Consider the following 12,898-nt stretch of genomic DNA (forward strand, 5'->3'; position numbering starts at 1 on the left):
ACCATCATGATTATCTGGGTTGTGAAGATCTTTTTTCTATAGTTCTTCTGTGTATTCTTGCCACCTCTTCTTAATATCTTCTGCTCCTGTTAGGTCCATATCATTTCTATCCTTTATTGTGCCCATATTTGCAAGAAATGTTCCCTTAGTATCTCTAAGTTTTTTGAAGAGATCTCTAGTCTTTCCCATTCTATTGTTTTCCTCCATTTCTTTGCACTGATCACTGAGGAAGGCTTTCTTAACTCTCCTTGCTATTCTCTATAACTCTGCATCCAAATGGGTATACCCTTCCTTTTCTCCTTTGCCTTTAGCTTTTCTTCTTTTCTCAGCTATTTGTAAGACCTCCTAAGATAAGCATTTTTATTTTTTCATTTCTTTTTCTTGGAGATGGTCTTGATCACTGCCTCCTATACAATGTCATGAATCCCGTCCCTAGTTCTTCAGGCATTCTATCAGACCTAATCCCTTGAATCTATTTGTCACTTCCACTGTATAATCATAAGGGATTTGATTTAGTTCATACCTGAATGGTCTAGTAGTTTTCCCTACTTTCTTCAATTTCAGTCCAATTTTGGCAATAAGGAGTTCATGATCTGAGCTTCAGTCAGCTCTCTCCCAATCTTGTCTTTGTTGACTGTATAGAGCAAACATCATAACTATGCAGAAAAGCATGTATAAAAATCATCTTTGTTCAAACTTTTATTTGGTCAATAAGGGAACTTGAGGAAACTGAATTCCTTGAATCTCAGTTACTTTAGAACTAGGACTAAATCTCTCATCTCCTGATGCCCCCAGTTCGGTGTTCTTTTCAATCTTTTCAAACACTCCTTGGCTTTGTTTTGTACCCAGAGCATTTCCAGAGAACAGGCACATTTTGTACCCCTTGAGCCTTTAGCTTGGCTTTAAATGATATTCCCTGAATCACTTTAAATTTTATTATAAAGAGCATTTCAGATAACTAAAATGAACATCATTTTCTTTAAATCTTTGAGAAAGATCATCCAATTACAACTAATATTATCAATGTACAGCAAAATAAACAGCATATTAGTAGTGCTTCCCTTAATTTTACAATATCTCCAGAAACTACTAATCCAAAAATAAGGAAATAATTGAAATCAATAGGAAGGGTTATGGACATGCAAAGTTATTAGTAAAATACAAGGGTTTTAATTAAAGATGTTGGCTCTCAACAAAGGCTCACTATTATCCTGATTGATTGAGCCTGCTGGCTCAGCGCTTCTTTTCTCTTCATTGGCTCCCACATGCTTTTCTCTGCTCTAATTGGATATTTATTTACTGCATTACACCTTCTTTTTAAACAGGGTTTGTTCCAGAAAGATTGTAAATACAATTACACTTTAGACAAACTGTATGCATGTATTTGAGTATAATTAGTACATTATTTTCATAATTTGCCATTTTGGTTTACTATCCACAGGAAAATTGGAAATTTCATGGAAAAAAAATGCAATTTAGTTTTGAGTTGCTATATTTCCTTGCTTAAATTTTGAGGAAGAAACATATATAATATTTTCTTAGATTTTAATATTTATTTCAAAGAAGTTCCACATATATTTTAAAAGGAATAAAAGTAAGTTTAGCTATTTCTAAATTTCACCCTAGAACTGAATAGAATCCATAAGCCAGACCAAGGTTTTCTTCCTATTATTAAACTAAAGTTTTAATATATTGCAACTACTGAAAGTAATTTTGTGTGCACAAGTATAATAATGAGAAAAATGCTAAATAATTTCTAATTTTTTCTAGCATGTTCTATAAAGTTTGTATGGAAACAATAAATAACATAAAGCGTTGGTTGGCACAATCTTTTATTTTGCCAATATCATAATACGCTCCATTCATAATTATCTACACTAGAACAAAGATACTGTTTGTATTAATTTCAATGCTATTTTATTTTAATTAAAAAAAAAGATTTTGAGATAACCTAGCTAGTGGAAAATCCCATGGATGGAGGAGTCTGTTAGGCTGCAGTCCATGGGGTCCCTAAGAGTCGGACACGACTGAGCGACTTCGCTTTCCCTTTTCACTTTCATGCATTGGAGAAGGAAATGGCAACCCACTCCAGTGTTCTTGCCTGGAGAATCCCAGGGATGGGGGAGCCTGGTGGGCTGCCGTCTATGGGGTCGCACAGAGTTGGACACAACTGAAGTGACTTAGCGTAGCATAGCTAGGATGAATACTGTAGAAGTAAAAGGGGAATTCCCCTAGAAGTTTTCCTTTGGTTAAAATAATGTTTTTCATTAATCAATTTAATGAACAAGTTGAAGCATTCATTTCCTCTTTTTTTTTTTTTTTGGAGTGACATTTTGGTTTAAGAGGCAACAATGTTTTAACATATTGTCAAGTGCACTTATATTTTTCAATTAGTTTCTAAGCAAGAAGTGTCCCTTATAAAGCAACTAGAAACTGAAGAATATATTGAGTGGTAATCAGCTTAGAAAATTTGACTTATACAACCTGCAGTTAAAGACAATTATAACTGCTTTAATGCAAAATGTGTAAGGTTGGGAGAATCAAACTGTAATATTTTGATCCATGCCTGGCTCATCGTCCCCAGCACAGCTCCTAACTGAGATGACAAAAGAAATGCATAAAATGAAATAACCACCCAGGCTGATAATAGGAGGCTGGAGAAAGCTGGCCTGATACTGTGCTTAAAGATAAAAAAGGACATGCAGTATCTATTTTAAATGAGATAAGTGTGATTCATATATCTTGCAGGGACAGAGATAACTTTGTTCCTTTAATCATGATTATTTATTACTTAAAGCTTAGTCTCTTTCACACCTAAACCTTCCATCGCAAACCTTAGGACTCAGTTCTTATGAACAGAGAGAGTTGTCATTCTTACCAGTAAGCCTACTAAATAATACTACTATAAGCTTCAGACTTCACACAGCAGATAAGTTTGTCTCCCCTGACATGAGTACATTAATCCACTGAATCAATTTACTTAAGCTGTGCTGTGGAGCAATGCGGCCACGATTTAACTGAGCTTAAAAGCACTTTCAACTTTTGAGTCACAGCTCCACGTACAATGCAGGCCCACAGTACCCTTCATAAGTTCTATTTTGACCTTTTACAACTGTGTGAGAAATACTTCTGTTAGTCATGATACTCTAACATCAAAAAGGATCTTGAAATAATGAATTTAAGCTATTTTAGAAAATCAGACTCCGGAGTAAAATAGAATGGAACACCTGACTAGATTCTACAGAAAAATTTATTTGCTTTAATATTTATAAAATTCTTTAGATTTTCTAAATTTTTTAAGGAATTTGATTAGAAAATATTTTAATTTTTAAAATATTTTAGCAAAAAACATTTTTAAAATAGCTGCTGGCTTCAGAGTTTACAGTATAAAGGTTATCAAATGTCATACAGGAAAATGGCACATTTGCATTATTCAATATGCAGTCAAAGCTAACTGTAACAACCAAAGCAGGATACAAAAGAAGTTGCAACATGTTACTAAATTTTACTAAAAATTTAAAAATTTTATAGGTATGTATGGTGAACTGTTGTCCCAAGTGCTAGGAAGAAAAATTTTCCTCTACCCGTCTAGATTCTTCTGGCTGGCTTACAAATTATGTTGACAGGAGGCAGCTTAACAGGAGAAAGTCAAATAAAAGATTAATAATATGTATGCATGGGAGAAATCCAATAAAAGTGAGTCTTGTCAAAATGACCAAAACTCCCCCTTTAAAAACAATTTTCAGCTAAAGACAAAGCAGGATGTTGGGAAAAGTGATTTGGGACTTCAAAGGGGATGAAGCCAATTGAGATGGAGATAGAAAAGCAAATGTTTGGAACACAGAGACAGTGGGATTCAGAGGAATTTTAACAGACTGCGAAGTGCCTCCTCATCAAACACACCTAGTTCATGCTACAGTTGTCCGTGGGCACAGTACCCTTCATGGGATAGCTTCTTTATCTGCACTTTTCTAGGAAGTTAGGGGAAAGATCACAGTTTTCCAAGCCCTAAAAATAGCCTAAATTAATCCTCATACCAAAGAGACACATTTTAGGGTGGCAAGTTTTGCTTCCCGACAATACTAAGCTGTCCGTTTATTAACACTCTCGTCCCACTTCACAAAATCTATTAAAAACAAAACCTCAAACCTCTTCCTCATTTCTTCTTTTTAAAACTTCTGAATCCTACAGACCTTCCCTCAAACTTATCATCGATGTCATCACCATTTTTGCTCTTCCATATCTCTGTTCAGAGATGTTTTCACTCAGATCACCACTCTTTGCTTCATCCTAACAAGTCATTCATTATCATGGACTTGTTTACTTGGGACCTGAATTACTTGTCTTTACTGTGACTTCTTACCATTTAGTGACACAGAGGATCATTCCTGGCATATCTGCTGTTTTAAGAGGAAACCCTGTGGGAGGACGTCAGCATTGATATAATGGGGCAAATAATATGGATTCTTGAGGTCAGTGTCCTTGGCTAAGGTGTGGCGCTTTTAAATATTTTATCTTTCTTCCCTAATATATGCAAAATCTCAAAGAGTAATTATTCGTAAAAGTAAGGAAATATTCAACAAGTATGAAACTGAATACCTCCAGAGAAACCCTCACTGAAGTGAATTTGTTTCAGTCATAAGGAAAGAAATCATTCGTAAATGATAAAGATGATGTCTAAAAGATCCTAAAATTCATTTTTGTATGCTCAGTCAATAAAAGCAGGATATTTTCAAAAATTTGCCCAGCCTGTTTTCTGATTTTTAAAAAGTTTAATCAGAGCTCAGAGGTAAGTATATCTGAAGTAGGTGTAAGAGTAAGTAATATATTTTAACTAACAGGGGCTATTAGCAATCTAAAGGAAGCTAGGAAAATTTTACATTTCTTTTGGAAAAAAAAGTTCATCATGGATGTTACTACCCATGAGCTCTCTAGATGTCTAATATCTCTATAGAAGCTCTCATAAGGTCTATTCTCAAAATTTCTGATTGTACTTCTAAACTTCAGGTCTCACAATAAGTACAACTTTGACTTCCAAAATACATTTTGCCTCAGGATGCTGGGCTCTATAAATATGGATATGTAATTTATCTTTCAAGTGACTCAAAGGAGGAAACAGAGAACAGAAGTGAGTGATAAGGGCAAGCAGCCTTCTCTTCATTCCAGTGTTTTTGCTATTTATTCCCCAGTCATCTATGTCAGTATCATTCACAAGGCAGAAGTGGTCTGCAGTTTTGCTCTGACATGCATTCACTCAGATTTAAGTTGGATTAAGTTTTCTAACAGTATCTCTTTTAGTTTATTATAATATTATCTATTATTTACTAGGTCCTTAGTATATAGCAAAAATATTTAAACATATCAATCACATTATTATTGCATTGAATTTGATTCCAAAGAAGTAACCCTCTGAGGTAAGTTTAATATCTCCATTTTATAGATACGGTAACTGAGGTTTAGAAAAATTAAATCACTTTATCATGCTAGAAAGTGGAAACAACTGAGATTTTTATCATCTGGCTGACTATAAATCCAGTGTCCTTGTCCCCTAAACTGCTATGCAATATGGTATACAGGAAACAGTATTATTCTTAGGTTCAGGACATTTAGGTTGAAATCTCAGGTATTACCTGTGTAAATTTAACAACTCTCTTAAATATTTCCTCTGTTTACATTTCCCCGATTGTGGAATGAGGTTAATGATAATTGACTTCTTTAAATAATAGAAATATTATGAAAATAAATTTTAAAATGGAAATATTTTATAAACTATAAAAATCCATGCAAATGAATACTATTCTAAAATTTGAGTCTGCATGTATCAGATATAAGTAAATGTTTCTTGAATTTAAATTTGATAGTCTCTGTGGAGTAGGCACAGTGACCATTAAGCCAATTTTACATTATTATAGTGAGCTTAATTTCCACACTGGAAAATTAGGTGAATTAAATGATTTGATAACATGAGCTATGGCTTGATAACTGTCTTACTAAAGACTCCCTACCACCCCAACTTGGTGGCAAGTAACAAAACTAGTTCAAATGTATTAGAACATTGCATTTATTAAGGTCCCCAAAGAAAGAAGTACATTTGGACATCAGGAAGACCAGAGAACAAGGAAGCAAAAATGGTCAAAATCTTTCTCTCTCCAATTATCCTTTGCCTCTGCATGGCTGATTTATTTTTAGGTGTCACTGAGGACTGGTTATTTCTCCTTCTCATTAATAGACATGGCTCCAAAACAGACATCTCAACTAAGTTTAATCTCTCTTTAAGTTTCTGATATGGTGTAACCAGCACCTGTCGATCCCAAGTTCAAATTCTCTAGAAAGAGAATCTGATTGGCCCAGCCTGGATTAATTATCTATTATAGGACTTCTTAACCTTTGGTGTTATTAACATTGTCTGCTGAATAATTGTTCTTTGCTTGGGACATGTAGAGTGAGGCTCTCCTGTATTTTTAGGATGCCATTAAAACATTTTGTCCATTATCACAGTGAATGCATTTCACACAGTAATCTAATATTACTTTAGAATTCTGCTTAAAATTCTTGCCAAAACATTGCTGCCATAAAACATTGCTTTTCTTAAATAACTTAAGTCTACACTTTCATCCAACAGTATTAGAAATTTCCACAATATCTAATATTTGTATGTTCAAATTTTTAAATAATATTTTCTGTGTTTTCTATGCTAAAAAAAGAAATACATTTCAAATAGCCTCCACACTCTTTTCCATTTATTATTTCAGCTGTTGTTATTATAGCAGGAAGAATAATTTTTTACCATTTATATGGAGCATTTTGTGTTTTCTTTTAAAAGAAAACATTTGTCCTTAAGATTAGCAAAAGTTCAGTGCTGATTTAAGCATCACAACTTTAAGAATGTTAAAACATTAGATATTTGTCTTTATGTTCAGTATACTTTGTTTTAAATATCTTAAAATATTTAAGATATCATCCTCATATTTATCTTACTAACTAATACAAAAAATAATACACACTAAGGGCAAGATACATTGTGTTTAACAGTGAATCTATATTTATAATTCACACAGTTTTTATCTCTGTGCCAAGAACAGAGCGCGTACACAGTATCCTTTTCATTTTTTCTTTTTCCAGTGAATGGATAGTCAGGTTACTATTTGGGAAAAACACTGAAATAGTCAGTTAACCTGAAATTCAGTTAATTATCATTTTGTATACATTTGTATTTCCTACTTCCTCTGATGTACAGACTCTGAAGTCATTGTTAATATCACCACATCTGTGCTGTATCATTAATCCAGAAACCACAAAGAAATATAAGAAATGATTATGTTTCACTTGAAAGCAATGAAATTAGGCAGGTTACTTATATAGAAACTAGTCTACCACACAGAAGCAAAGCTCATTTTCAGGTTTCTGATAACCAGAAGCGTGAAAAGCTTCAATTATTAAAATTACTTGACCATTTCAAGCCTATGTTTTCTAAACAGTGTTGAACACTTACAAGTCTGGCAATGATTCTCTGTGGGTCCCCAGCATCGGCCAGTACAGGACTTATGGCAACGTCCACCTGTAGAATAGGAAAAAGCATGTGTGTATTATAATCTTTAATCTTTCACTCTGACTAGGAGCTAACATCTCAAAGGAAATATTCCTACTTCTTTATGAGGATTTTTATGTCATACTAGAGTTGAAATATAGCTCATAAAATGCCCACTTAAATAGCAAAATTTGAATGTCAAATACATATGAAGCAGAGAAATACAATCTCTTGATATTCAAAATCCTCTCATCATTTTACAAGAAAAGGAAATACATGACTTTGTGAATGCTCCTGTATAGTCAGAAGTAAATATTTACATGAAATAAGCTTTACTTCGACTACTGAATATTTTTATTCTACTGATCTATTTTATTTGATATAAATTCAAAAGTTCACAGCCCACTAATATCAACAGACATTAAGGATTAAATCAATAGTTTAAAAGAAAGTGGAGTCTATGAAAACAAAAATATACTACAAACATAGGATAAACCTTCAGAACAAAGGTTGTTTACATAATTTAGAGTATCTCTTTTTGTCAAAGGTCTTTTATATCTTTAAAAAATTATTGAAATATAGCTGATTTACAATGTTGTATTAGTTTCAGGTATACAGAAAAGAGATTCAGTTGTACAAGTATGTCTGTATGTATTTTACATTCTCTTTCATCACAGGTTTTTACAAGATTTGAGTATCACTTTTACACTATACAGAAAGTCCTGGCTTGTTATCTGTTTTTTATATAGTGTGTTTATTTTCCCACTCCACTACTTTTGCCTGGAAAATCCCATGGACTGAGGAGCCTGGTGGGCTGCAGTCCATGGGGTCGCGAAGAGTCAGACACGACTGAGCGACTTCACTTTCACTTTTCACTTACGTGCATTGGAGAAGGAAATGGCAACCCACTCCAGTGTTCTTGCCTGGAGAATCCCAGGGACGGGGGAGCCTGGTGGACTGCTGTCTATGGGGTCGCACAGAGTCGGACACGACTGAAGTGACTTAGCAGCAGCAGCAGCAGTGTATATTTTAATACCAAACTCCTAATTTATCCCTCCCCCTTCCCCTTTGGTAACCATCAGTTTGCACTTTGTCTTTTTAAAACTTTTTCTTGCGGTATAATTAATGTACAGTATTAATAAGTTTCAGGTGTATGTCACAACGATTCACAATTTTTAAAGGTTATTTTCCGTTTATAGTTATGAAACGATATTAGCTATATCCCTGTGGAGGAGGACATTCAGAGGTTGTGTCTGACTTGACCTGTAAGCTGAACCTGGGCGATCAGAAGCTTCTCACCTGCTCCCCTGTCCTTGAAATGTATGTCCCTCTGACCATTCTCATGCGAGCAGCTGTTTCAAGGACATAGCCCTGAGAGAGAAAGGTGTTGTTGAGACCATCTGGACTGAGTAAGTGACCAAATTTAGTTAAGACCTTGATGCAAATTTTTAAGACTCTGACAGGCGGATGCTGAAATCTACTTATCTTGCTGCTGCCCAAGACAAGTCTCATACATAAGTCCCCTAGCTTATGAAACTTGTCACCTACAAATCTGGTGTGGGCTGCCTCTTTCTTCCATCTCTCCTTGCCCTTTATGTACTGGTGCCAATTTGCAGACCAACACCTTTATATAAATATTTCAAGCATTGAAAAGAATTAGTTTATTTTGGAAAGTTTAATTTCAATTATTTTTCTAATATCCTCTTCTAAAACTTTTATTGATACTACTTTCTTTCTCAAATATCAGCCTTTATTTCCTGTGGCCTCATTTTCCTTTTAATGATGATGCTACTATGGGTACTGGCCTCCGTGAAAAAAGCTGTCCCACAGAGAAATTCCCTACAATCACAACAAAAGAATATTAGCTAGAAGAAATCATGTATAATGATTTTCCTTGAAGTTTGCTGTTGAATTTCATAGGTTCACTCCAAACTTTTGTGAGTACAAGGATATGGAATGGGCTTATCTTTAGGGAAAAGTGGACATGAAAATTTATCAAAGATAAAAGCTTTTCTATAACACTGCTGCTGCTGCTGCTAAGTCGCTTCAGTTGTGTCCGACTCTGTGCGACCCCATAGACGGCGGCCCACCAGGCTCCCCCGTCCCTGGGATTCTCCAGGCAAGAACACTGGAGTGGGTTGCCATTTCCTTCTCCAATGCATGAAAGTGAAAAGTGAAAGTGAAGTCGCTCAGTCGTGTCCAACTCTTAGCGACCCCATGGACTGCAGCCTACCAGGCTCCTCTGTCCATGGGATTTTCCAGGCAAGAGTACTGGAGTGGGGTGCCATTGCCTTCTCCTTTCTATAACACACTGTCTATTAAACCTTTATTGTTAATTTCCTAATATAAATTGTGAATGGCTATATGCCTATTCAAGATGTTCATTTTAACATAGCTAACTACATTGTAAAAATTATGGAATAAGGTTATATCAAAGGTTTCCATCTTTCCTTGACCCACAGTTTTTAACTCTTCCTTTAATTTTTATTTCTTTTTGGATGTGGAAGTTCTTACAACTGGGGCATTTTTGTTCGTCTGTTTGTTCTTGTCTCTCTTTGTGAGACTGTATGGACCTAGCATGTTAAAGGCTGCCACAGGTAAGGGACAGATTCAGCAGATACCTTTCAAAGGCTGAACCTCAGACCTACTGGTCTACTCTTCCACAGGTGAATAGCATTATTTTCAAATTAATATAACACTTAAGCTCAGTCCCAGCCACACTCTTAACAGTATCAAGATCCTGGCCCCAATGGAGTTTATTTAAAGCAATTCTCTTTGTGAAGTGCTGCTACTGACATCACCAGCATAAAATATCCCGTCACTCTGCCATCTGTTTATTTAAATCCAAACACATTATAACTACATAATGCAAGCTCATTCTAGCTGACAGGAAAAGAACTCCATCTGGCCTGAACAATATAACTTTAATCAGTGATAATGATAATTATTATTAAAAACTGACTGGAGTTCTTTTGTATAAAGCTAATAAATCTAAATTGATTTATACCAGCGGAAATTAGAAAGGACTGTGAGACAAAATGGAAAGCATTGTAAACTTTTTCTGAGTACAAACTTTTTGGAGAAAGTGGTTTAAAATGTTAATGTCTTTCTTTAGATATGTTAAAATCCTTTAAATTGACCCATTAAGTAGTCTGTTAATTGTCTGAAGCAGAGGATGATCTATCCTTTAATCTATGACTTCTCTAATAGTGTTTGGTTCTAATAAAATATTTAGCTTTATTTATTGTGAATGAACAACTATCTGTAGCTGTTAAAATATGCTGAGTAACATTAGACATGTTAAAATATTCAATGGATCCCCTTTAATTGGATTACATATTTTTTAATCTTATTCTTGCAGTTTCAATTTACCATTTCAAGGCCTACTCTCATATTTAATATAAAAGAAGTATTACTAGAAATTTTGTTTATGATTCTTATCAAAATGTGATGGCAAGACCCATTTGGTTGGGCATAAGTGATATAGTGCCTGCACACACATAGAAGTTTTAAATATTAATAATTTATCTATGATGTCTATGTGCTGTTAAGACATTTTATTTGGTAGTTTCCATTTTTCACTCATAAAAACAAATATATTAATCACTCCTAAAAGAGGAACCTAACAATGCTTCTTTTCCAAGGTTTTACTCAGACTTGGATTCCCTCCATCCCTTTTGGAAACCAAATGAAGGTGATCACTTTGCCCACACATTTCAAGTTCTATAATGATAAGTGTGCTGGAGACCGTGAATTGACTCTGCTGCTCCTGAATCAATGGCTGCTCCTTCTGCTCTGTCCTTATTTCACTGTTTCTAGATCTCTGAGCCTTTTGGTATCCGTTCAGGCACTCAGCAGTTCAGCTTTTGGTTTTCAAAACTGTGTGATATTCAGCACTTGGGCTAACTTGGTTTGATTCTTGCAGGCAACTGAGTAATGTAGTTTTAGGGAGCATCCCAGGTGGCTCAGTGGTAAACAATCCTCCTGCCAAGGCAGGAGACGCAGGTTTGAGCTCTGGGTCAGGAAGATCCCCTGGAAAAGGAAATGGCAACCCACTTCAATATGCTTCCCTGGAGAATCCCATGGACAGAGAGGCCTGGTAGGGTACAGTCCATGGTGTCGCAAAGAGTCAGACACAAATTTGCAACATGATGCAGGTAGTTTTAGGGGCTATTATGTCTAATATTTTTTTAAAAATCTGTTTTTAGCTTTTTTTCCCCAACATTTTTGCTGCCCAGAAATGTCTCCTTAGTAATTATTCATCCAGAACTGGGGAAAAAATTTCTGCTAACTTTTTTTTTCCTATTTTCCTCTCATCCATCTATTCGTTAAGTATTTCTTGAATACCTTCTGTATCTGTGTATCAGGGGCTATGAGAAATATTGGAATTGAGCTGAAACAGACATGGTTACTATTCTAAGAAAATTCAGGCTTAATTCAGCATTATTATGAAGGGAAAAGGTTTTGGTTATGTTATACTTGATGTTCAACCTCTATGTGTTTAAAAAAAGAAGTCAATATATCTGATTTTTTCAATAGCCACTCCCCACCCCCCAGCTCAGGAAGAAAGAGTTAGACAAAGCCAGGTTGTGGTGGATCATTCCCAGTGGAAAGCCTGGTAGCTCCAAAGTCCACTATGTTCCTCATATATGATTTATCTACGTAACACCTAAAATGAGATCTGCCCAGAGCATTCCAGTGGAGAGAATAAACGTGGCCTCTTATTGTTTGTGTCCCAACAGAAATGCTAATACTTTAACTATAGCTTATTGTCTTACTCCAAACCTTCTTTCTGTCATCTATGCTCAGATGAGCAGTACCACAGGATGCCTGATTCGATGGGGAAAAGAAACTGAATATGTCAATAACATTTTAGTCTCACGTCGTTTTATAAACTACTTCTCCAGTAGTTTGTTTTTAAAAGGAGGACAGGAAAAAAGAGAAACTAGACACTAGCTTATGTAAATGGGTGAAACATTTAGGAGCACTGAGCCTTTGCCAATGTTATCAAAATCTGCCTATCTCCATGTTTCAATCAACTACATCATTTTTTTTTCACTATTTATTGTAATAATTCTTTTAAAACTATTTGGAAAAATCCACTACTTAAAAATAAGAACCTGATGTTTCTATTCACTTTAGTGATAGTGTAGTTATTTAAATTAATATTTCTATTTCCTGTCATTCTGACTATAAAACAAAAATTTTAAAAAACATTTCTGTCACTTTAAGAAATAATTATCCTCTCTGATTCCTTTATTTCTACCATTCTATCTTCTAATTCACTAATCCTATCTTCTGCCTCTGTTATTCTACTACTTATTGCCTCCAGAGTGTTTTTAATTTCACTTATTGCATTATTCATTATAT

At 34.9% G+C, this 12,898-nt stretch overlaps 1 protein-coding gene across 1 annotated transcript in view; it reads right to left on the bottom strand.

The window, feature by feature from the left end:
- Positions 1 to 12,898, bottom strand: part of ERBB4 (erb-b2 receptor tyrosine kinase 4) — a 1,285,626-nt gene that overhangs the window by 363,180 nt on the left and 909,548 nt on the right. Inside the window, 1 exon segment of the mRNA XM_010861119.1 lies at positions 7,493 to 7,558. Coding sequence (XP_010859421.1) covers positions 7,493 to 7,558 — 66 coding nt within the window.

The sequence above is a fragment of the Bison bison genome, unplaced genomic scaffold (assembly GCF_000754665.1).
Source record: "Bison bison bison isolate TAMUID 2011002044 unplaced genomic scaffold, Bison_UMD1.0 scf7180017864471, whole genome shotgun sequence".
In the NCBI taxonomy this organism is placed as follows: Eukaryota; Metazoa; Chordata; class Mammalia; order Artiodactyla; family Bovidae; genus Bison; species Bison bison.